This window comes from Orussus abietinus, unplaced genomic scaffold (genome assembly GCF_000612105.2).
Source record: "Orussus abietinus isolate OABI.00-Male unplaced genomic scaffold, Oabi_2.0 scaffold283, whole genome shotgun sequence".
NCBI classification, from domain to species: Eukaryota; Metazoa; Arthropoda; class Insecta; order Hymenoptera; family Orussidae; genus Orussus; species Orussus abietinus.
The window spans coordinates 79,958-106,193 of record NW_019394436.1 but is presented as its reverse complement, the minus strand read 5'-3'; the positions used below and the strand labels follow the sequence as shown (position 1 = coordinate 106,193).

The following is a 26,236-nucleotide window of genomic DNA, read 5'->3' as shown; positions in this document are numbered from 1 at the left end:
AACGGTCGTACACAAAAGGAGATGGCAAGGAAGAACAGAAAGAAAAAAAGAAAAAGAAAGAAAGTACCTCCGCTTCGATAAACATTCATTCCAAAGTGAATTTTAATTGTGCAATACCGAGTTTCGAGTAGATGCTCAGGTCCGTGAGAACGCGATTACGCGTTAATTTCTCATCGCCAATATTTGGCTCGTTAGGTGGCGCAAAAAAAATGCGACGAAATTATCGGGACACCCCCGTTGGGGTGTGATCAAGTTATTCCGGACTTTTCCCTTCGTCGCCCTTAAAGTTCCCCTTACGAGCCACCCTCGCCCCTACAGCGTTTGCCTCGTTATTCCTCGAAAAGTCTTTGAGGAGATTCTTCGACCGAGGGGCCTCTTCCTTGGGGAGGAAACTCGAGAATTAGCAGGGCTAAACTTTAATCGAATCCTGATAAAGACCTCGAGTCCGGCTTCCACTTGGGCCGCTAGTCAAAATTCAATTTAACCGACAGCTTCGAGGGCAATGGAATTATCGAAATCCTAGGAAAACATGGCCGGGCCGACACCCGAAGAATCGGGACGGAGAATTAGGAAAGAAAAACATCAATGGCGACGCTCTCTTTCGCACCGCGCATTCCCCGGGATCTGGGGGAACTGGAGGTTCGGCTACGGATAATGAACGCACGAAGAAACGGAGAAACTTTTACCCTAAAAGTTTGTCCTCATTTTCTATGAGCTCCTTTTAAAAAGGCGACGCCTGCGCACACCTGCAAGGCTGAACCCTGGGGACGGAGAACGTTTTTTAGACTTCCCGCCGAAGTAGGCCGATCTTCTGCTACGGGTAACCCGAAAACGAACGAGTCGGCCGTTTAACCGAATCTCGGTAATGACCCCCGCACTCGTTACCTCTGATTGCCGCAGCTCCTCGTCGAGAGAAAACGGAGCGCGGTGTACCTACTCTGGGCGGTGCGCATCCGCGCTCGCGCAGGCCCGATCCGGGCTCCCCTCGACTTCGCGTCGAGCTTGATTGCCGTAATTCGATAACGACTGGAAACTTGGCGAACTTGGCCGGCTTGGTGCGCCCCTTTGGTATACAGGCCGACGGGGAACTCGAGACTCGTTCCTTTGAACTTCTCGGCCGTGGCCGGGCATTCGTCCAACTTCTTCGCTCGCGGGTCGTCCGCGACCGCTCGCAGCGCCCTCTGCCGCTCCGACGCCAGCACCGCGGTCACGTGACCGGGGAAGGCGTGTTCAAAAGTGGCGCGGGAAGGGAGAGTCGGTACTTAACGATTGGACCGTACCTCCTGAATGATCTTTCGATATTTCGAACACTTTCGAATGCAAGTGTACGCACTAAAAGGAAACAGCGGCACCCGAATTGAAAGCCTGATAAATGTATATCGTGTTTCGAGGAACACCATTCTTCCACGAGGATTCGCACGAGTCCTCGAAATTTTGAACGAAACGGAAAAATCAGAGTAGAAATCGATACAAATGGTAATGAATATATATACTAATTTTCGATCACAGTACACAAGAGTATCCACGATTAAGTACAAATGTCGTAAAATAAGCATGCAAAGGAACTCTATATCTCGACCGATAGAGCTTCCGCCTCCTGAGTAATCTTCAAACAATGTTTTCAATCCTTTCTTTTGTGTGGTCTCATAAAGGATTCTATTGTGGTGCGTCCTTATAGTCTCTGGGTTTCGCGTTCCATGCTTTTCTGCCCAGATCCACGGGCTGGACGGGGTCGCGTCCGCCATATTGGAAGCCGAGTCGCGCCACTGGCCGGTCCAACGGAAACGACCAATCGGACGGGCCACGCGATCGATTCCGATTCCGGCGTTCCTGGCGTTCCGGGTGGGTCGCGCGTGCCTCGCCGGCGCGGAAAAGGGGGCGCACGCGTGCATCCCGGACGCGCACCGGTAATTAGGGCGCGAGGCTCGCGCGGTGTTGCCGGCTCGCGTCGGTGCGTGTCGGTGCGAGCCGTCCGGTGGGAGCGCACGGTCGGAACGGCGTAACGAATTCCATTCGCACGCCACTTTTCTTCGCTACGTTGAGCGAGTTTGTCCAGCCGAGGGAACGCTCGCGCGTGGCTTCCCCCCGACCTCGTCGATTCCTTATCAGAGGTGGAAGTCTTCCGGTATCTTTTAAGCCAACCGCCCCAACGCGAAATTATTTCCTGATGCACCGACGGGAGAAAAAGAGAGAGAGAAAAAAAAGTGGAAGTTCTCCAAATGCCCCTAAAGCGTAGGTTGCCATCCCTCTCGCGGAAGTAAAATCCTCTTCCAGCTTTAAGGGCCCGTTTACGTGGTGGGTTTTCAAACGCGCGTTCGTTCGCGCAACGACGCGGCTTACATATCGCGTTCGCAAGAAAACGCGCGCTTTGCTCGTAAATAGCACGCGTTTTCCTTCAATGTCACAGCTATATCGCTCTCGCAAGCAGATCCACGCGTGAACGGGCCGTGAGATTGCATCCAGGTTTTAATGTCCTTCGAGATCAAGCCTAGATGAACGTTTCCTTTCGGTGCGTTGCGTTATGGGTCTCGGGAAAGTAAGATTTAGTCGTGGACTCTCCTCGCTCAGGCCGGTCCAACGGGAACGGCTAATCGGGAGCGGTGGCGCGATCGATTTCGATTCCGACGTTCCCGTCGTTCCCGGTGGGTCGCGCGTGCCTCGCCGTTGCGGAAAAAGGGGGCGCCGCGTGCACGTGGTACGTGGCAACGGAGCCGCGCGCTTATCTCTCCACCTTGCTCGTCGTTCCAACGCAAATATTCTCGACGTTAGGGAGGTTATCTCTCGCGCCCACTATGCGCCCGTGCACGTGCACGAGGCTTGCGCGGACCAGCCGGCGAAGCCACCACGAGATTCCGCATCGGGAGGGTTAGGGCTCGCCGCGGTACCCCGGGTGCCCTCGACTCCCAAGAGACGGTTCCAATATTCCCTAAGCGAATACCGCATAGTAAAACAATTTCCCTCGTTAAACTCGCTTCTATCACGGCGAGGACCTACGGCACGCGATAAGAGTTTCCGCAAACCGTCCAAACTTAATTACCCACATCTAGTTACAGTCCCGCGGACCTTGCCTTATTATCCGAGAAGTCCGACCGTTTAATTTTAATATTTCGGTTATCGGTTAAAAATCTTTTCTTTTTTTTCGTTTTTATTTTTTTCTAAATCTAACCGCGGCTTCACGCATGGAAGACCGTATCACGGTATGCATCCGTATCTGGTAAACGGTTTTAGATCCAATTTTCGCGAGTACGAAGTCATTGTTGTCCGATTTTCATTCCGTCTTATGGCAAAAGTCTACCGAAATATCTGAAAATGTACTCGCTACTTCGCGGTACGGCACGCATGCGGTCGCCGGACACGCATCCGTCGAGCCGCTCGGCGTCGCGGAGGCACGCCGCGGAATAGCGCAGCGTGTAGGGAGCTATCGCGCGGGTGCCCGGATCAATATTCCGTCCGGTCCATCCTCTGACCCATATCTCTCTTTCCCTCTTACTTACGCGTCCTCTCCTCTTTCCCTCTTTCCTGCCCCTCCCCAGCCACCCACCCGCCCGCCCCTCCCGGCCCGCTCCGCGCGCCCCTACCGGCGCGACACCGAGTCTCCCCATTACCGCGGTAACGCGACATCCCTGCCTTTCCTTTTACCGAGACCTCTCTCCGTCCCTCTCCCGCCTCCTCCCTCTCTCGCAGCCTCTTCTCCGAGCGCCGAATTCTCGGCTGCCGATACCGCGGCTCCACCTGTTCTCCCCTGGGAGGAGACGCCATCTCGCGGATTCGATTTTCCGCCCGGTAATGGACCCGATTGCGATCGATCACCCGGATGTCGATATTTATTCATACCGTCCGTTTCTCTAAGTATACCGCTAAATGGCCGGCCTTAGGAAACAGCGGGCCTGGCTTATATCGCGCCGAGATCGTTATCGGGATTATCACTGGCCAGGGGGCGTCGCGATTTAACGCCGGTCTTGACGTCGTTAACGACGTTGACGGGGTGGACGTGTAATAGAAGCAGTCGGCGTTACATTTCAGCCGAGTTTAATACCGCGGCCTTTATGGAGCGGGCTTTGATAAGAGCCAGGCGGTATCGTAATATTACGGTCATCGGAAATCACTGGTGCCCGAGGTTCTCTTAAAACCCTCTCGGATAACCCTTGGACAAATTCGTTGAACCGGGTCATCTTTTTAATCTCTTTTAGCTTTTCTTCCCTTTTTTTAACACCTCGTTTAGATCCGCGGCCGTATCCTTCCTCGTTACGTCCGCGACGACGTCGTCGGGCTCGTCGGCTCCAACGGAAATATCCCGGGGAGCAATAATCGAAACGGCCGGTTTTTATTATACACGTACCTCCGCGCATTGCATTACGCCCGCTTTTCCGCCGTTTCGCGTATACATCGCTGGCGGACCTTCGTTAAATGACGTAAAACTGCACGGGGTAGTTGACATCGCGGATTACCGCGTGACACGCCGGGGCGCGGGAAGAGACGTACGGGTTTAATGAGCGGCAGAGTGCGGATGCAATTGCACGGCACTTTTACGCGTACTTGACCCGCTCGGGATTTTATAAATGCTAGTATTATGTACACGAGATGGTCGGGGGTATGGTGCTGGGTAATATGGACAATAGCTCGGAGATGCTCGACTCTCTGGAGATGCGAGTCGGCTGTAATATGGAATCGTGCGTGGCGATGCAGACATATTGTCGCCAATTCGGCGCGGAATTAGATTTAATTTACGTTCCTCTCTCGCGTCGGTTTATTTTTCTCGCCCCTCCTGTATTCCTACCCGAATCCTGTTTTTTTCTTATTTTTATTATAGCTTACCGACAACAATTTCGATCTCGCTTAGTTCATCAAGAAACTTGGAGTTCATTTTTCTCGTTAGAATGTAGAAGTCCTCGGTACGGTTGAATTGAATCGATTGAACGGATTGACGTTTTAATTCAGATGGAATGGTTATTCCATTTTATGCGAGTTGAACCTAATAATCGTGAAATTATTAGACATCGGAGAATGACGGAGAACATCGGTAAACTTTGGCCTTGATTTCTTTTTTTTCACATTATGTTATTTACAGTCTATCGGGAATATGAGCTTGTTGTTTTAATATGTTCAGAGGAGGTACAATCTTTAAGGCGTCAAACTTAATATTACTATTTATGCTAATAGTTTATATAAAATTATTTCTAAGGGGTGAGGGGGAGGACCTCGAGGACGAATCAAAGTTCGGTTGAGTATTTGAAAATGGAGGATGGATTCCAAGGTACACCCGAGTCTCGTTTTAATGTTCTTTTGGATCTCGATATGAAAGGAACGGATACAAGCTTACCCAACGTTATGGCTCAAAGAGGCCGATTTCATTAGCACCTTCCCATCTTAAATTCTCGTATATATCTCGAATCCTCGCGTTTGCGAGGCTTATACGAGGTAAAAATACTACCCCAGGTTCGGCTAGTGAGTGACAACGCCAAGGACGATCGCGTGGTATTATTTTTCTCCCTTCTTCCCTCGGTCGTTTCGGTCGTCTCTCTACTGGCGGCCGTCGAGACGGTTCCCCATGGCGAGCCTTAAGTGAGAACTGTATTTCGCCCCCGTGGGAGGAGGAGCGATTAGAAAAGTTTGTTCCGCGCCGGCCACCTCCGACATGTTCATCCCGAAACTCATTATCCGTTCCACGCTCCCCCTCCCTCCCGGCCCCCGAAGGACCCCTCGAGATGATTTATTTATATCGGCGAAGAGAAGCGAGCCCCCCGGAGATTCGCTCCCAGGGCCTCCCGAAGTCCGCGTTGCGTGCAAACTTCCTCGGCGGCCGAGATAAGGCGATAGCTGCTCCTCAGGATGTGGATGCTGCCCTGGGTCCGGATCGCGGGAGGAGATAACCCGCAGTGGCCGTAAGATTTATCTGGGTCAGTACGTGACTCCGGCTCGTTTAATTTGTTTTTTTTGTTTTTCTTTTTTTAATCGCTAGGAAGGGAGCGCTCCTTATCACCGCGGCCGTTGCCCCTGGCTAAGACGAGGGGGCGAGAAAAGCCGCGGATGCCGCGTTCCGGATTGCGGTCGAATGCGCAAGGATGCGACGTCGACTCGCCGCAGGAAATCCGAGCCACCGTGTTCCGTCCCCACCTCCCTTTTGCCATCTTTTCCTTCCCCTCCACTTTCCACTTCTCACGATGCCTCGTTCCCAGCGAAGCAAACTATTCCCGAAATTTGCCCGGACGCGGAGCTCCATACTTATAAAGTTCTCCGTGCCCGGTTTACATCCCTTTCCTTTTAGCATTTAGATACGTCCAAGTAAATCAAGCGATATACCGAGCGATGAGATTTGCATTTTTCGAAGATTCGTTTCCCTCGGCGAATGGAGGAGAGCGGGGCGGGCAGTCGACGGGTGGTCGTGCCTCCGTAGAAATTCCCCCGATTTCGTCGGTTTATCGCGATAACGAGATTATCTCGACGCTACCTGAGTTATTTCGGGGGTCTTCGACCCGCGGCGACCTCCGGGGTCAAGGAGGACCCGCGACTCGGAGATACGCATCGGCTCGGACGCGTCGCGGCGGAACACCGAACGGTGCGTGGAAAGTTCTTAGATTTTCCCCTAGATCTTTTGGATAAATCTCACGGCAGGGTCCGCCGTCTAGGTTGCTCGTGCGCCTGGGCGAGGAGTTTTTTTCGAGGGCAGCGCCACCTGTCGGGTCGTTTGTTCAACGACCGGCGGATAATACGCTTGTGTCTCACCTTACCTCTCGGCCGACGATGCCAAAGTGACGAAGCACGGCCGACTGGCCGACTGCCAATCCAGTCGTTACGTTACGCGCCGGTTCCCGCAATATCCCCGACGTCCCCCGCGAGCTCGTCCCTCGGCGCTGCTAATGGCGGCACTCCGAGACACTTTGATGGACCGCCGGACTCGCGCTTTTTATCGCGCGACGACACTTCCTCCGTCGGGCGGACGTGCCAAGCCCAAAGTTTACGTGAAACCTGAGTTTGATGAGTTCGGACGACGCCCGGCGCCGGGGGGAGCGTCGGAAGTCACGAGGTGGAGAAACGCGACGCGGTGTTGTTTCGGTCCGCCGTGAATTTCGTCGATTAGCCCGGCGCGTCGAGCGGAGCGCTAATGGCGACGCTCCCGGATGCTTCGGTGGGCCAGAGATTTTGTACTTTCCGTTCCGCGATGATGTTTGCTTCCCTGTAGGATCGTATCAGGCACAAGGATTATGGGGAAATTGATTTTCCTGAGATCGAATGTCGGGGGGCGGTATAAGGGGATTTGGAAGTCGCGAGGTGGATGAACGCCTTGCGGGTTTGGTACGTTAGCTCGACCTCGCTCGGCCGATGGCGCGTCGCTCTTTCCTCTTCTCTAAGTGGGGCTTCGGAATACTTTAACACGCCACGAGTCTTAGCCTTTATGGCATTAAAGCATTTTCTGTGATACTCGATCGCGCGAAGCACGCCGTTTGCGTTAAAGCCGGAGACAGTCGAGGTGCAAATTAGCGGGATTTTATTCCCGTTAAGGTTACGGAAAAGTGGCGTCAAAGAGCTCTTGTTCATGAAACTTTTCTTCAAATTGGGTGTTCGTAATCGATTTAAATTTTACAATATAAATATGGAGAGTATAAGGAAGGTCCTGAAACCCATGAAATTTCAATTTTTTACAAATTTGTTCATAGATGTTTCTAAAGTTTGTTATAAAAAATGAAATTTCATGAGTGTCGGGACCTTCCTTTTAACCTTCATGTTTACGTTGTAAAATTTGAAACGATTTGGTACACCCAGTTCGGAGAAAAGTTTCATGAACGATTGATTCTTCAGATGCGACTTTCATATCCTCTTAATCTCAAACCATTCCAATAAGCCTGTTAATTTTGTTTGTGCCTCAAACTAGATTCCAGGTTCACACAGCCTGCAACTTGTTCGTGTAACGCAGTCGCGGAATATAATTATCATCGGCTGTGTGATATCGATTATGGTACCATCTTGGAATCAGTCAAACGTTTCAGTTCTCGATTTCGGGGTTTGAAACTCTCAACCGAAGCGTGTGCTTGCATACACACGACCTTGTCGTTTCTCGTGAAATTCTAGTAAATAGCATTCACCTTGAACTCTTCACCCGTTTCTGGCTCAGACAACAGGCGATGTGAAACTTCCCGAATGATTCGCACTCATCTGGAACGTTACAAAATGTAGCGCCCAAAATGTATATTATTCAAGAGACATATGTATTTTCTTATTATCGCGTGAAATTATGCTATAACGGTCGGATATAATCCCCTGGTCGACAATCAATAATAAGTACCGCAACAATCGGGTATCGGCGAATGATCTTAAAAAAAGGAATGCATTCTTCCATAATAAATGCAGAATCTGCAGTTTTAATCTCTCCCTATTGCAGATTTACGTCAATCCCCTAGGAAATTTCTCATCGGGGAAACTTTCCTTCCATCGCATCTCGGCTTTAGCTCGAAGCGGGTCTTTCAAACTTTCCCGCCCAACTCGTCGATCTCCTCGCGCCATCTTTGGGGATTTCGGAAGTTACCCCCCCTTCAATCTCCTCACTCGCCGCGAACGTATCACGGATCCTTCGTTGCCGAAGAAGGATCCGCTCCATCGGCCGGGACGCACGACGACTTTTTCTCCGCTCCGCGGCCTATTTCCTGGGAAATTATTCAACCACCGTAAGTATCGTATTATTTCCCGGCTCGCTGCCCTCGAAACGTCGTAAAAGCGCGATTTATCTCATCGCGCGGCCGTCACGTTGCGAGTTTGCCATTTGTGCCGAGTGCCTTTTCAAAGGAGACTTCCGACCTCTGATCCTTCTCGCGGGTCCACGAAAAATTCCTCGACAGGATCCCCATCGCTTCTTGTAACTTTGCAGTAAGGACACTTCGTAGCGGACGAGCGAGTTTCCGTTCCCGTTCCCGTTCGCCATCAATCGGTCACGTCGAGATCCGCCATCTTGACTCGCCGTCTCGCTCGAGCCCGAAACCTCGTATTCCACCGAAAATAGAGAGGAAAGAGAAGAGGATTATCTCCGAACGGCAAGATGTCTCGTCCTCGACTCGGATTCGCACGATTCGGATCTTATTCCGCGCTCGAAGACCCGCGAGCGATTTCTTTCGCGAGGAAAGATCCTGGAACCCCCTGAGTGCTCCGGCACTCGGCGAACGAGGTGAGCTCGGGAACGATCCCCTTAATGCTATTTTTATGCGCCCAATTTTGCTCCTTTCACGCCCGTCGACGGTCGGTCTTCATTCGCGGGGTTAAGAACGGACCGGTTACGACCGATCGCGAGATTCGCTTGCCTTTTTCCCTTGGATGGCCTTGCTCGTCCAAAGAGGCAAGGCCGAGCTCCTGCGAGCTCGAGATCGGCGCGTTCCGGAAATACCTGGTCTATTTTCGTGCGAAAGAAGCGCCGTCTGGCGGTGCCAATAAGTACCGCGTACTTTACGTGCCCCTAACGGCACCGATCGGCTGGTGTCCGCGTTCGTTTACCTATTTATAAGTGCCGCGAGTATATCGCTTACCGATTAAAGCCTTAACACCCGCGGTCGAGCAAGGCGCTTTTGTCAAAGCCGCTATTTGTGAGGGGAATTTTTGGCCGGCGGCCCAACTCTACGGCGGTCCTTCTTCACGTTGCGAGGCATTGCGGAATTGGCCACGTGGTCATTATTTCACTCTTGTTAGAGTTTAATGCATCCCGAATATCCTAATCAGAGGTATTGCGGCTACACGTTTGGGAGGCGTTCGCGCAAATTTTCACGTATTTCTCGGTCCCCTCTCGACTGGTCGGATTTAAATACCACCTTCGGAAACGCTACAAGGCGTAATTTTCTCGTTGAACCCCCAGGTCCAGTCTCGATGATCGCCGGAGATCGATGAACGATCGTCCAGGATCGGACGGATGGAAACGGCCGGCTGTATCTCGGGCGGGCCATCGGAGCGGCATTTAGGGAGGTGGATGCGGTTCCGAGTTCCGCCGGGGAGGAAGCTGTCCGTAGGCGTTTCGGACGATTCCGGACCGGTTCCGCTCCAAGGAGGTCCGAGGCCCAACGAATAGGAAGCAAGGTTCAGCGGAATTCCCCCTTGGGAAGGGCATGGAAGTTCTTTTTAGGCTTTCCCTTGAAGCCGACCAGCGTCCAATCGCATTTCGTAGGGAACGGGCATTCGCCCCGACTAGCCGGGGATCGCGGAATCAGCGACTCTCGTCCTCGTTTTATCCAATTTTACGTCCTCGTCGTGGTTTTAACTTGTCAACGTCGTTTTTTTACCCGTCATCTTTTTAACCTGGTTAATGATTTTAGAGTCACTTTGGGTGGATTCCGCGATCCTGGGGCGAATTTCTTGCGTTCCCGGGATTTTCGATAACGGACGTTGGATAAGGCAAATCATTGGGGAGCACGTTGCAGGAAATCAGTTATGAACCCTGAGAGTCCACCGATTTTCCGATTGAACTGCTTTCGTTGATTTGCGCAGAGAATCTCTTGCTCGAGGGTCGTTTAGTACGGTGGAAAATCGTTTTAATGTGATTTGAACCGAATTTCTGGTTCTAGGTGATGTACGGTACAACTAGGAAGGAATACGATGCTTCAGGAATTAATTAATCGAGCCACTTATTAATGTTTGGGGAAATAGTATAAATAACGATAGCTGACATTCATGATTTTTTGTGTTTTGCCGATTAAGGCTTATAATTACCGGCGATGGCGAACTTCTTGAGCTCCCAGGCCATGGTTTCTATTTGCGAATTTGTGAGGCAATTTTAGGGTGCTTTTCTCAGGATGAAAAATGGGATTCGCGACGGAATCGCCAATCGTTCGATGCCTGGTGCTATGTTTGCTGTATTGATCCCTTTTCCCTTCGAGTTTTTCTTCTTCCTTTTTTTTTGGAAATGCATGTACGAACTTTTGTCGACGAACAGATTTAGTCATGTGCCGATTTTTCGTTCTTTCCGGTCTCAGACTTCGAACGACCCGATCGATTCGACGATTTCGACCGTTCCGGCGATTTTGCAACTTAGCGATTTTTTCCGTTTCATCTTCGCGCTGAAATTATTCGCAAAAAATGACGAATCGGATCGCTCTCTGAATGGACCGCGGGGAGAATTGGTGGGCCCGGATAAAATCGTGAGTCGCTGGGACAAATTCGAAGGAAGTTCGCGAATTGGCGCGACTCGGCTCCATTTTTTAAATCGCTGGTTAAAAAATAAAGTCGGCCGCGCGGATTTCGTGGATTGGCGTTCCGCAGGGATTCGTTCGACGTCGAGCACCACTTGAAGAAGAATGGCGCATACGAATTCGGATTTTCGCCAGACGAAGCTCGGTACGATGTTATTTCTTAAAATAGAAAGAAAAAGAAAGGAAAAACTCGGAAAAAGTCCCCTTGTCATATTCGACTCGGCCCGGAGGACCTCGGCGAATTCGGCGATTAATTTCCGTCGCTCGCTTGGTCCGAATTATGCCGAGCGATCGGCAGAAAATTCATCAAGCGAACCGGCGCAAAAAGTCGCCGAGCGAAGAAAAGCAAACCTTTCGCAAAAACCAAGCCCCATTATAATTAGTACATGCTCCAGAAAATAATTCATATCTACAGTTTGGTCTCGAGAGACTCGTTCATTCGAGCCCCTCGTCGGATATCGAGGAAAATAAATACAAGCTGCCCGGAATTTTGCACAGCCAGGAATTTCGCGATGTTTCTTGCTTAATAAATATTATTAAACGAGAAATGTCATTTCAACGGAGAGTTTGCTCGTTCGCAACAGTTGAAGCAACCGTTGCGAAGACTCTTTCCAGGTAATAAGAAATGGTACGACGGTTCCTCGGTTGCTTGTGGGAAATTCTCGATCAGCTGGATTTTACTTTTTCTTCGATATTCACTTACAAGCTGTATTAAAGTGGTAATTGAAAAACTCGGGAGCACCTTGCTCGATGTATCGAACCATTTGTTACGAATTAGTAGGAATTGTTTTTACGTCAAATAATGCAATCTCGAAGCAAGGCTCCATATTTCCTGGCGGGAAAAAGTTATCTCGATGAAATAGTCGATCTGTACCGAATCCGGCGACGGCGGACGTGAATCAAACTTGTGTGGCCGAGTACATACATCTCGGTACGTAACCGCAGCGAATTGAACGTGGCTCGCTGATTAACCATAGTTAGGTCGACGCGAAAATGCGAGAATGGCTGGAACGTGTCGCCATTGGAAGCCGAGCCGAATGGGAGATTTCGGTGTTCTGGGTAGCGAGTACATTTTTCCCCTTTTACCAATTTAATTTCGTGAAGAGAGCATCGCGTCGTGTGCCCTTATTCCCGATATTTTACCGGTACTATTTATCCCGACTAAAGTAAGTCTTAGAATGTCGTCTCAATTTTAAGGCAAATCGATGTCGGTTTTAATATCGGACTTTTATCGCCAACTCTGCCCGAGGAATCTCCTCTTCGGCTCGATTTCCATAACCTGCAGGTCCAGCCATTTTTTCTTCAATTTCGTTCGACTTTAATCGCAACTATCAATCCTGACTGAAAGTACGGAAATTCTCCTCTTTCTTAATTTTTTCCTTTGCGCCATCGAATTGTCCTTTCTGAGTGCCGACGGCGGAATTTAGGAAATTTTCATATCTACTGTCGGATGGATTTGAGTCTCAACTTTCCGAGCTGGAGGAAAAATTGTCAAACTCGTCGCTGTGACAAACCGAGCGATCGTCGTGCGTCTCGGCTGTAGGGCGATCCTGACCTACATTAAGTTTGTGTATCCATTATTATTTGTGTCTAGATAGTTCATATAAATGAGTAAATCGTGTGTTTCTACGTGTATGTAGTCGATAAGCAATATTTGTCCAAAGGAGGAAGGATCCGATCTGTGGCGTAAAGTTCGTGTCGATTAGTGTCGTATTTGTATTATTACCGATCGATATTATTTGCGAGTATCTTAGAAGCCTTAAGTACCTTTTTTGCTCCTCTATGGACTTAACGGTAGACTTAGGAATTTCGATCGAGGGTAATCCCGATTATCTCTTATTATTTCGATACTAAACGCGGCGATTTAATTCGTCTTCGTAGTTACATTAAATACTAACATTTTATCTCGATTATGCTTTTATTTTAAGGAGGAAGTAATACTTTAATCATCAGACGTTATCGATTAAGGATGTGGTATATAGTCAAATTCATTTAAGTTAACATTATTATTATATTGATACGGCAATTGATTTAAGTTACGTATTGAGTGTAGCGAGTAATTCCCATATATGCGATGTTTTTTTATTTTGGGATCACGAGTCTTGTATTATTATGGAGGAGCTGGAATCTCTACGATGGCAATCGCGCGAGACCCTCGTCTCGTGCATTAGTAGTAAGCTGGAAGACGTTATGGAATGTATCGTAATAAAGCAAAGAATATTGCCAGAAGCCGGGGAGCGTTATCGCTCGCGTAATACCCTTTTGCAATCCGTATCCGAGCTTCGCAAGACTCGGGATCCTCCCATCGCGACCTGATTTCGTATCTGCGTTTTCGCTCGCTTCGAAGTAACGAAAGATCGCCTCCATCTCGATTCGGTCGCGGTCCTTGGATCTTCACCTTGGGTCTCATTTTCACAAATCCCGCCGGTCGAACCGGCGGCTAGGAGTTGGCAGAGGCCCCGTAATTCGCGTTGCTTAACAAACATCAACTTGTCGCCAGGTCGTCTCGCTTACTCGACCATCCGTCACGTGGCCGAGGGATCGGCAGTCGGTGCCAGGAGTGGGTTTCTTGCTTTTTTATAAATAAGACCAAAAATAATAAATAAAGCGCAGCTCTTTGAGAAGCGGCGCTCCCCCGTGCTGGGCACTCGCGCGAGATCTCGTGAAAATTTGTTCAAATGTGAAAATGTTAAAAAAAAAAAAATTATAATTTTATAATATTTTTGTTGTTAGTGTTCATGTTTTTCTCCATGTACGCACTTGCTTCGCCTCGAGGACGCCCTAATGGCTAACCTACGCGAACTTATACACCGTTAAAAAAGAAATATTATAATTTTATAACATTTCTGTTGGAAGTGCCTTCGTGAGCCTCCTTGGCTCATGAACCAGAATAAAATTAAGTTTCGCCGCATCCGTCCATTATTTACGCTTTTCAGTAATTAACAAGGAAATTATTGCCTCTGGGGCGATCGCCCCCAACCCATTGCTACAGAGGAGACGCGTGTAAAACTGACTAGAAAATCTTAGCGTCTATTTAAAGAATTTCATGTTAGAAATTCTAGACATAGCTAAGGTAGGACTTGAGTCTCCATGTAAGACAATTTTTTCTGTTTGACGCCAAGCTCAGATCTAGTTAGGACGTAATTTTACTTCTAAAACAATGTTATCGAAGTTTTCTCCGACAACGTACGCTAGGGCCTATTTAAAATTTAATTATGCATGAATGTATTATTGTTTTTATTTTTTTTTATTTTACATTACATTTTTTATTTTATTTTTTTTTATTTTACATTACATTTTTTATTTTATTTTTTTTTATTTTACATTACATTTTTTATTTTATTTATTCTACATTATATATCTTTGTCGGATTCTTCTTTTAATCGTCCAACCGAGGACATCTTAGTTCGGTCTATATCGAATCCCCTGCATAGAGAAACGTGATATCCCCTGCTCTAGATTGGTAAAGGGGTATTTTAGCTAGCAGGCATATACTCTGTGAGCTTCTTTTACTGGTATTAGTATTTTTCCACCTCTTTGTATAGTACTTATTTCCACGGCCTTAATGGTATTCACAAACCCGGTAGAATCTCCGCTAAAAGTAATTAGCCGGTTTAATTAAAGGCGGATTAACATTTGCGGAGTCCTCGTCGCAGCGGCGGAAATCGGGAAACAGCACTAAAATCCGGGGAAAATAGTCAACATTATCTAGGAATAATCAGTAAATAATACGCTGAAGAAAGAAAAAACGTGACTCATTAAACAAAATCGTTCGATTGGCTGTGTTTGGTTCATTCTAGAAAGAATTTTGATGGAGAGAACCGAGTTTCATTTCACTTAATCAATACTCGTTTGCTTATGTTAATTAAAGTGTTCAGTTAAATCGCTTTGTTAATTTTAGAAAATATTTTCATCAATAAACGAAATATTTTAGTTAAATGTCCCAAACTTCTTTAGTATTTGGGGTGATCAACCAAAAGTTGATCAAAGAATTTTGTCATGTCACCCAGATATTCCATATGATAACTACACGGTAGAATTAATACACATTTTATTCATTCGACTAAATAGTTTTTCTGCGCTAATGGAACTGCCCAGAAGTTTAGAACCTAGAATTCCGGGGACTCGTATGTTTCCGTTGTTTATATATGTTCGTAGAGTCGCCTTGTTTTCATTTTTGTCCTCGCCCTGTCTTCGTGGTCTTGTAACTGTGGAATTTGGATTCCATTGCGTATTTACCCAAAGTTGGTACGAATCACAAACGGGCTGGTCTCGCAGTACTCGCGAGGCAGTCGAAGGGCAAACAACCGTGAAATGCGAGTCTTGCTCTCTTAGTACCGACTCTGCATTCCACCATCTGTCCGAAAAATGTTTCCTTGCCCTCTTTATACGACTCCACATCCAAGGTGCATCACTCCATTATCAAGGGTAAGTAAATGAAAATCGTGTTATCTAATTATCAGTAAAATGAGAGAAGAAGTTCCTAATAATTCACGGAATTCCTATTATTGCTAAGACTGGAATGCGAGAGCTCTCTGTGTCTCTGGTTATTTAAAGTAATTTTCAAGTAATTACATATCCTGAATTAATTTCTTTTATTATTTTTTTTTCATTTTTACGGCTTAAAATTGTCCCTATTTTTTAGAGATCTAACGAGGAGATGTCTCGTCTTTGCCCGGACGACGAGGTCTTAGATAAAATCTTGGAGAAGGAGTTGTCCCACATAAGCATGCTCGATATTGAGCAAACAATATCAACGAAAGATGTAAGTATTGTGAATAAAAAAGGATGTTGAATCAGAGAATGTATGTTCATTCGTTATCCAACCGATATAAAGTTTTCAAGTTAGAGCCTTCTCTCGTGTTTTTTAAATATCGTCGATAGTGTAAGATTTTGAAAGCTCTTCCTCCAGGAAAGCTAAAAAACCTGAGCCCTGAATTTGTTGGAATCAAGGGCTCCTATAAATCGCAGATCGTGCATTATTTGTGGCGAGGTTGAGCCGAGCGAAATAAAATCTTTATATATCACTCGAAGGAACCGACCGACGTGGACGTCGGGAACGCAGAATTGGAATCAAGCTTCCGAGATGTGTCCGACGTCGTGATTCTTCTGATGAAGACCAACATGAACAAGAAGGCGAAAGAGAAGACGAAGCCCCATGTCCTGTCAGCGGACTCCGACGAGCAGATCCTCAAGGAAATCATAGATAACAGCTTCGGAGACATGGTCTCCCCGGCTCAGAAAAGGAAGGTCCATCGGAGCTACTGCGAGGTCTTGGAGGGTGCCAAGAGAAAGATATTCAACCAAGAAAGTCCAAAACGTAGTAGCCAATTGTCTACGTTGAATCCCTTGTGGGACCAAACCTACGAGTACAAATCCGAAGTTAAGTTCTTCGTGGGTTCGTATCAGGACATCGAAATGATGCCAATTACTTGGCAGACCAGTCCAGAGTCGAATGCTTCCCCACCTCCACGATTAGAAAAGTCCGAGTTGTTGGTCTTCATAGATCCGCATGGCAAACATTCCGAGACGGAGAAGGTGTACAAATCCGAAACTAAGTTCTTCGTGGATTCTAATCAGAACATCGATATGCATAAACTTTCGTCGTACAGCAGCTTAAGACCCGACGAGGACGTCGTATTATACGATTCCTTCGTCACGGCGTTGGGATCGCCCAGGGTGAGATGTGCGACCATAGACCTCGTCTCACCCGACATGGAAACGATAGACACAGCATCCTCCTCGTCGGAGGATCAGGACGTTTTTGAAGAAGCGGCTTCTGGTTATTTGACGGTCGAGTCGCAGCGAAGAATCTCGTCCCCGGCATACGGCAGGAGGAAGAGCTTGGAGCCCAGAAAAAATATATCCGATGATAAGACGTTCGTCCTGCTCTCGGATAAGAAGAAGAAGAAGAACTGGGTCGATTTCGCTATGTCCCCTGTTAGCATTACAGTGACCCGGTGGCCGAAGAACCGGCCGATAGAACGATCTACCGAAAGGCAGATCCCAGGTAATTGAGAAAAAAAATCTTTAAGAGGTTTTAAGGGATGGTGAAGCAACGGTGCCCTCGTACTAGTTTTACCTGAATGCTCGTTGCAGCGCGCACGAGTCTACAAATAATTAACATATTTATACATCTTGTTCGCTGTTAAAAATATTCGTAATATCCATGCACTTTTAGTACATGGCTGCAGTAGAATTATACATTTAGTGTCCTGAAAGTGAATTAGTATATGTTTATTAGAAATTTCTAAATAAGTGTATAATTTAACATCATGTTATAAATGGAAGTACATGGGAAATTAATACACTGTCACACATTTTATGATCTTTTTGGCAAAGATATTTTTATTTTAGTGACGATAGTTATGATATAAAGTGAGTTATATATTTTTTTTAACAGTGTAGATGACAAGTCCCTGCGTCGGTATTATATACATTTCTTTTTTATATCGAAAATGTGCAGATAATGTTAGTGAATTTAACTAGAAGTTACAATATGTGTACCTGGTTTACTCGATTTGCTGGGTTTTCATTTCAACCGGTGTTGAATAAGAGGAAGTTAGTCTGTTCGTTGATTCTAGCGGATTACGCGAAAAAAAATGGTTGCGATCTTACGGGGAATTTCATTCCTCCTTGGGGAAGTGAAATATAAAAGATGTATAAGAAAGAGGGCTTGCAGGGCGAGCGGTCGTTACGCTTCTCTCGGGTTGCCTCTTCCTCGCTTTCGAGCAGGAACTTTTTTATTCCTTCGGTCGGATGGAATTTTTTTTCTTCCATGGCGCTGGGTGGAAAGCGTTAACGATTTAGATATCTACGGTTTGGAGTTAACGGGGATATTTCATCTTGCAGATGTGCCGTTTCCACCGTCGCACAAGTTGACCGTAGGAGAGGTCTTCGATGCGCGGACGGGGCAGCCGAGACCGGAAGTCCTGAAGCAGCACTTCATCCTCGAGGGCAGGATCGACGAGGAGGCTGCCCTCCTCATCGTCAAAACTGGAGCTACCCTCCTTCGATCCGAGAAAACGATGATCGACATTGAAGCTCCCGTCACCGGTAAGTCCGACCAACGACGAATTCCCTTTCCTGGGATGTCGAGAAACGTTCGTTTTTCTCCCCCCTTTCGAAATCATCTTTTTTTTTTCCAAACTTAAATTTTTCCCACCGAGAAATCCTTTCAAAAGCACGAATTTTCGGAAGGCGTGGGGAACTGCCGTTGTCCAGAAATTTGAAATGAAAAAAAAAAAAGAAAATGTGAAAAAATTGACGATACCTGCGAAATGTAATTGTTTCGAATTTTGATATTCGTTAGGATAAAGCACGATGCAAAGGCGTGCTTCTACGTGGGTCTTATTTTTGACTCGTTCCCCGCCTTCCGTGCCGCAGCAATTTGCTTACAAGTATCACGACAAAGTAATTATGTTTTAAAAGTTGAAGAGTGCTTGAACATTCGGCAAAATTGCGGTTACGTTTTGGAAGTGTGATATGATTGGCTCTAAGGGGCGGCGCGGTAGCACCCCTTGTTCCCTTTTGAATCGTGGGATGAAGGTTGATTTTTTCCTGCCATTTTATATATAAAAGCCCTATACGGCTTTCGTTCAATGTCTTCCCGTTTGTCGGGTGGTTCGGAAAGTTCTGTTCAAAAATTCGACTCGAAAAAGCTCGTTCTTCTCGATACCCAGAGGGTCCAGAGCCGGCCTCGAGTGCCATCCCCTTCGGGCGGCGATTCCAAAGAGTGGCAAGGTGCCCTGACTTCCGGTCGGACTTTGGCGACGAATCCGGCGAATTCCGACGTCTCGAGGGGGACATTGGAGAGACGAAATCGATAAATCGCGAGCGAACATTTAACTCGGTCGTGGCTCACTCGGTCTTCCGGTCTCGTCGTAGACATCCCTCCCTCCGAGCAGCCCCTCTCGCCCCCCGAGACTGGGTGCTTCCGGTATCGATTCGCTTCCGCCCTCCAGCGTCGCGACGCCTCGGCCCGCCCCGGACGCGACCGCGGCGTCGTCTCCAGGGTGGCCAACTTGCCCCGTTAATCGCCAATTGGCTCGCAACAAACTTCATTTAGACTTCTCTGTCCTCCTAAGTTGCAATAGATTTCGGAAAACGACGATTTTTCCCGCTCCTCCGCGATTTCAGCAACTTCGCGAAGCGGAATTCCTAGAGAATCCAAATTGTCTCGCGACCACTCTTTCTTTCTTTATTTTATTTTATTTTTTTTTTAATGGAATTATCTGCAAAAAAATACGATATTTGAAAGTGTTACCTCCGAGTGGCGAGGTTTTTGCACCTCTTATTTATCTCAGAGATTTTCTTCAAAGAGATTGGCGACACTTGCGACCTCGCAAATTGGTAGCCCTGGTAGTTTCTTGTCTAGGTTATATCGTCGGTGCACGCGGTTATTACTTTCCGCGGTTACGCGCCGCCACGGTCTACATCTTTCGTTAGAAAAATTAACGGCCCGTGTCGCATCTAAACTCGCGGAAATAATTCGCTGCTACCCGAGGGGCTCCTTTGGAGATCGTTCAATGCGACTTCTGCTGCTGGTTCACTCGGTGGAATAAATGTAACGAGGTATAAATAGGGTGCTCTCGAAAGCGGGTTATATTGGATTGGCCTCAGAGGTATTGGATTTTTTTTTTTTTACGGCGGGAAATGTAAAATAATTGATAAAATTAGACGTTCGCTTTTTCATGCCATTTTACAAAGTTTGATTTCTCGCAAGAAAACATTCTTTCCTTCACTGATTATGTATGCCTGTATTAAATTAATGACGACTTATTAAATAATGCAGGTGTAATACGAAACCGTTGTTGTCAGTGGTTTCTACTTTATTCGTTCGTATAATAGTTACTCTCAATTATATGTAATTAGATCACGGAATCGAGTTCTGGTACGAGAATAAAAGGACGTCTCCCGCCCTATAAAAAATTCCCGTAATGTATCTATTATACATCCCCTTCGGAATCACCCTATTTTTATCTCGAATACTTCATTTTCCAAAAGGGTGAATAATGAGGTTCAAAGCGTTCCTCGGGTTATAAATGGGAAAACTTCTCGATTTTAATTTCTTTTTCATGTCGAGGCCATTTTGTGCACCATTTGTACGTTTCTGTTATCGTGAATTTATATTAGCTGCTTGGAAGTACTCTTTTCGCGGTAAAGTTTGGAGCAAATTGCGTTCAAGAAGCTAGATTCAGCGGAATTGTTTAGGAAAATTCAAGGAATTTTCTTCTGACCTCGCGTCTAAGTAAATATAAATAATGTTCAGGGGTTGGGCGGGTAAAGGCTGAGTCCACGGATTTCCGTAATCGGTTCATAGGGCTTGTGTGTAACGAAAGTTCATATATACATGCACGCGCGGAGAACACCGAGCGTAGGTATCCTTTATACACGGGATTCTGTACCCCGGGGTACAAAATTACACATACCGGTGCTTCCTTCTCCGTTCCTGCATGCACTTCCTTCGCGGAATTTGCATCACTACTGGTAACCCAACCTGCAACCTTCCGCAGCCCCGCGTTGGATTTCTAAATCTTGCTAAGATACATTGTAAAGTAACGCGTCATTTTAATGATAATTAATTTAGCAGTTTAATGAACAGTCGAGTTGGTGTCTTATCAGGAACTACCAAATGATTCCCAGGAATCCGCACGAAAAAAAAAAACATCAAAGCGACTCCTCTTTGACGCCTTACGTTCCCGTCGTTGTTAAAAGGGCCGCGAAATTGGTGCAACATTGGGGAAAATTCAAAATCTCGCTAAAATACATTGTAAGGTAACACGTCATTACAATGATAATTAATTTAGCAGTTTAATGAACAGTCGAGTTGGTGTCTCATCAGGGACTACCAAATGATTCCCGGGAATCCGCAGGAAAGAAAAGAAAACATCAAAGCGACTCCTCTTTGAGGCCTTACGTTCCCGTCGTTGTTAAAAGGGCCCTGAAATTGGTGCAACATTGAGGAAAATTCAAAACGAGATCTCGTCGGACGCGGTTGCCGGCGGGAAAGCGCCGCTGGTTTCCCTTAGATCGCGAAAACGAAGAGTCATTAAATTACGCGAGAGAATTTCCCCGGCAAACCGCATTACGGAAGATGGAGGGAAGAATTCATGAAATTGCAAAGACCGTCCCTTGCCACGCGGCTTCGTTTTCGACTCGAGTCATTAAGGAGACGTGAAAGTGGCATCTTAGGGTTCAATCGTTCATGAAACTTTTCTCCGGGTTGGGTGTATGAATATCTCTCCAATTTTACCACACGAATAAGGAGATCCTTAGGTAGGTCCTGAGACTCGCGAAATTTCATTTGTTATTAAAATTGTTGAAAACAGCTATAAACAAATTATGTTAAAATTGAAATTTCACAGGTTTCAGGACTTTTTTTTTAGCCTCCATATTCACATTGTCAAGTTAGAGACGATTCGATACACCCAGTTCGGAGAAAAGTTTCATAAACGATACCTCTTTGACGCCACTTTCACATCACCTTAAGGACTTTTATCTCTTTAAACCTCTCAAACTAGGGGAACATTTATATACCGCATTGAGTGTCTGAAAACCACTACGACACTTTGCAATTTTCTTCGAACAAAAAAGAATCTGTATGGAACTTCTGTAGATGAGATGTTGGGAGAAAAATGTTGATTCTTGGCAAAAAATGTGAGCGTAAAGAAATGTCTGTAGTGAACACAGTTTCAATTGTGTAGCAAGATCTCTACGTAAGGAGCTAAGTAATTTAAAGACATATATTTTGTTAAAGGGAAGCGAAAGGGGTAAGAAATGTGATGAAACTTTTTTCTTTACGATCGAGTCCATAAAATATAAGAATGCTCGAAGTCTATCATTAATCTAGAGTCATCAAACAAGTATCCTAGTTTTCACGTGTATGTCTTGCCTGTATGCGTGTATCTTCGTACCCAATTATCCACGAATTCTCACAGATGTGATAAAAAATGAGTGTACGAGAGATTCCGAATTTCAGTACAGATGCGTGCCCTATTGTATTCATATAACGAAATCATGAACACAAATGCTTACGAGACTTGGAATTAGTGTACCTTATGTGGCTGTATCTCTGACAGAGGTTTTTAAAAGTGAGTGTAATTAAATGCACGACTATTCCTCGGTGATATTTTTTTCCTGGGAATTCTCTTGAAATTGAATAAAAAAAAGAAAGATCGTCAGGTTGTCTGTTTTGACCGACACGTAGCTCGCGAGGTGGAGGCCGCGGTCTCTCGGCGCGAGGTGGAGGCCGCGACGCCCGGCGTCGGCGCACCGGGATGCGCGTCGGCGCGTCGGCCCGCGAGCGCCGCGGGTCCTAAGAGGCACAATGGGACGCCGCCTGGAAACTGGGTCGCCTGCCGAGCGCTCGTCTCCCTCGAGCGGCCCGACTTACGCGGAATGGAAACTAAACACTTTAGGGCGGCGAGCTGCTCCGATATTTTCGGAAATATCTCGGCCTCCGCGGCACGTCGCGCTGACGAGAACGAGGCGCCGCGGTGGAACCTTTCGAGATATATATATTTTTTTATTTATTTCCTCTCCCACGGATGTTCATTTTATCGAGTCGCCGACCTTAATAGATCGTTCTCCGGAAGTCCGGATAATGGAATCTCGGTTTCGGGGGAAATTGATGTATGGCATGATGGATTACGGGATCGAATTTATAGAGGTCGGGAAGGAAAGGGGGAGTGCATTAGGGTGGGCAAGATTTTGGAAAATAATCTCCGCGGGAGCCGGGAGGTACGGAAGAGGGCGATCTTGCCGGGGAAGAACGCGCGAGATGAGGAAGTCGGAAAAGAGAAGAATGTCGCGACGGGATTATCCGAACGTGCCGACCGATCGATCGATAAAGCCACGGAATTCGGAATTTCTTGGCACCGATCCATGAGCGGGGCATCGACGTCGGTAATTGGGGATAAGCGATTGGCTAATTACGGGAGAGGAGTACGGTCCCTTCGAGAGGCGCGGGAGATCAAGAGGGCACGTAGAAAATTGAGAATTGGCAAGGAGTCACGTAACGAGACGCTCCTCTGTATTTGCAAGGGAGGGTAGGGCTAAGTTTAACTTTACTTTTAATCGGGACGGTGTTTGAATGGTTTAATTAGAAAAGTACAAGGAAACGTCGTGTCCGGGTCATGGCAAGTTTTCTACGGAACGAAACTCCGGCCACGGTAATCGTATGCAGCAATTTATTTTCCCGGTGGCACCTCGTCGTATCGCGCGTCCACGGACCTCCGGAATATTAAATATGAAAGGGGGTGTATGGGGTGCAGAGAGGAAATCCAGGAGAGTCTCCCCTTTCTTCTTGAAAAGTGGTAGGTAATTCGTAAATTTCCCCGCGACGGTGGAGACGACGTGTCCCCGGATGATCCGGAAGCGGGCGAACGACGTTTCCGGGGTGCAACATACAGATTCCTTCGACTCGCCATTTTCTACCCCTCGTCGCGAGACTGACTTTCACGAGGGCGCGTTCCGGGACGCGAAAAAGCTCGATCGGAGCCTTCTATATGCATAGGGGGAAACTTTCTGGATGCGATTCAGCCGAGTGGGTGAGGGGTCCGTAAAAATGTCGGATGAAACGCGGCGGAACGTCCCCCTGCCCCTCTCGTCTTGGATCTCCATCGGAATGCCTGTAGCATTTTGGAGCCGGCCCCTCGACGTCATGAAATTCCACCCCGGGGTCGGTCGGGGCCCTGGAATCGCGAAAAATCATTTCCTCTCTCATGTCGATCTCCTCTAATGAAAACACCCCCGTCGCGCCGGAAAGGGATCCCCTCTCCCTCGAAAGAAATCAATTTAATTCACAGAAGGTAGGGTTGAAATTTATTCCTCGGGTCGAGAGGATTTTCCTTTCAGCGGGTGCGACTCCTCGATTGATCTCCGCGCACCGAGGGGAATGATCCACTTTTCCGCGGAATAATAACTATTTCACCCGAAAATCCACCCGTACGTGGATTCGTATTATTATTACTTGTCCGAGGAAGCGAGTCCCCCTCCCCTCCGGAAATTAAATCTTCCTCCCGATTCCTCGCCCCCTTTTCTCAAATTATTTTAATTAATGACCCTTCATTAGTGTTCCATATTACCCGCCACGTGGAAAGGAAGTATTTTCATTTCCGCTAATTGTCTTCGACCCTCGGACGTCTCTCGACTTTTTGGACTCGCCACAGGCGGTGGACGTTATTCGCAGGAATTTCAGAGTCCAGGGAATTTTCGCGCAGTTTGAGCACTTTCGGCAGCTACCGTCCCCACAGTAGCGGAAACTCTCGTTTCCAGGTTAGGTCGTTCCTTTAATTCGTGGGAGTCTCCTCGGACGCGGCCCGTGCGGTCGCCATTATGCGTGGCTTCTCTCTCGCGCGTTCCTCTGGGCCTATGTTGCTCTCTCCCTTGTTCCTCCTTCGCAACCTCGTATCATGCCGGGAATTCTCAAGCGGTGCTTATATACGCGTACACGTGGAATCCGATGCACCTATATGGCTCATGGAAATTCTCACGCCTCGATCCAAGCTGAAATTTTAGTCCTAGCTTAAACCCGCGCGATGCAACTTCTTTCTTTGTTCCCATTTCTCTCTTTAAGTCATACTTTCGACCTTGTACGTCCTACTTAATACGAATTAAGTCCTCCCGAGTCGAAATTTTCATCCTACTTAGAACCTCTAATTGTAGGCCTTAAATGGGTTTTGAGGTAATACAAGAGAGGGTAATTTCTGGACCATCGAGGTTCTACTTTACACCTCGAAGTGGCAGAGATTTCCATTTCTTCTACTCGTAGGCCTATAGTAAGGATTAATTCGTGTAAGTAAGAAGTATAAGGTCGAAAGTAGGACTTAATGGGGGAAGTAAGACCGAAAGAGGGATAGATCGGAATCTCGACGACGATATCGATGTCTTGTCCGTGTCTTCGGTGTCCCGGGCGTCAAACTTGTCGACTTGTCTTGGGCGATTTGTCTCGATACCGAGTTACAAGTTTTCAGAATTTACTGCCGGTAAGGTCAGCCATTATGCGTAACTTCTCCAACTCGTACCGCTGTGAGCTTGAACTTCTCTTTCGCTAGTTCCTTTGCCATTCATATATATATATCGTGCCGAAGATCCACCACTGATACTTAGGTACATTAACGCACATGAATGTCTTACCATCGTGAGTACACTGGAGATACCATATCCATAGGGAACGCATTATTGTTTACTAGTATATACATACATGTATATAAGTTGATGCGGATGCTTCTATACAGACATAGTAAATTCTTATGCGAGTTAAAGTTATATAGTTATATATATTGTTTATGCATTCCTTAAAGAATGAAGCAACTTTATTTTATATCCATTTCATTTGTACACTGAGAAATAAGTTTATGAACTAAAAGAAATATGCATTGCAGTAACAAAAATCTGCAATCGAACACATCCAAAGAAATGTCAGATTGAATAAAGAAAATTTGTTTAAAATAACATAAGTTTTTCTTCTGAAAGAAATAATTGTTTCTTGCAATTATGTATGATTCAGGCAATAATATAAAAATATATTTGTTTTAGTCAACTAATCTGTTTTCTCAGTGTAAAATTCATGACCGAATAAGGTTTTCCATCGTACGTTGCCTTTCTTTTCCTCATCGCCGTGGTCTTGTAATCTTCTCTTGCTCCCTCTTTCGTAATCTCGCACCATGTTAGAGATTCTCTGCCGGTATTATACGAGTACATACGTGGCTGCAGATGCACCTATGCAGACGCAGTAAATTCTCGCGTCGAGTTAAACTTTCATACGCCCTGTTAACGCGTCTCCCGATGAGCCGAAGAATGTTATCTCGTTTTGAATTAATTTCCAGAATTCACCGCGGACAAGGTCTGCTCGAGCCCGCGGCAACTTTTCAGGTCGCCAGTGCAAATAATCTATTTTTTCGATCTTCAAGAGGTTATTATACAAGCACGCGAAGCACGCGAGGGTGCATGCATCCCCTCGTTCCGTTGTAGAGCTGCCACTGATAAGAGCTTAAGGTTTCTTAACGGGGCTCGAGGGAAAAAAAAAAAAAAAAAGAAACCCTCTTAAGCTCTTCTGCCTTTGGTATCAAAAT

At 46.7% G+C, this 26,236-nt stretch overlaps 1 protein-coding gene and 1 long non-coding RNA gene across 7 annotated transcripts in view; both read left to right on the top strand.

The window, feature by feature from the left end:
• Positions 1-8,437: 8,437 nt before the first annotated feature.
• On the top strand, positions 8,438-13,388 carry LOC105702801. The gene is made up of 3 exons (XR_001104317.2): positions 8,438-8,660; positions 8,861-9,154; positions 9,833-13,388. It is a non-coding gene; the product is annotated as an uncharacterized LOC105702801 (long non-coding RNA).
• A 1,898-nt stretch (positions 13,389-15,286) lies between these two features.
• Positions 15,287-26,236, top strand: part of LOC105702800 (serine/threonine-protein phosphatase 2B catalytic subunit alpha isoform) — an 89,611-nt gene continuing 78,661 nt past the window's right edge. For 5 of the 6 annotated variants that reach the window (XM_023432303.1, XM_012430654.2, XM_012430653.2 and 2 more), the window contains exons 1-4: positions 15,287-15,587; positions 15,805-15,924; positions 16,194-17,169; positions 18,012-18,215. In XM_023432303.1, the coding sequence (XP_023288071.1) occupies positions 15,528-15,587; positions 15,805-15,924; positions 16,194-17,169; positions 18,012-18,215 (1,360 nt within the window). In that variant the 5' untranslated portion in view covers positions 15,287-15,527. The remainder of the gene's footprint in view (positions 15,588-15,804; positions 15,925-16,193; positions 17,170-18,011; positions 18,216-26,236) is intronic. The other variant, XM_012430655.2, reaches the window with a different exon arrangement.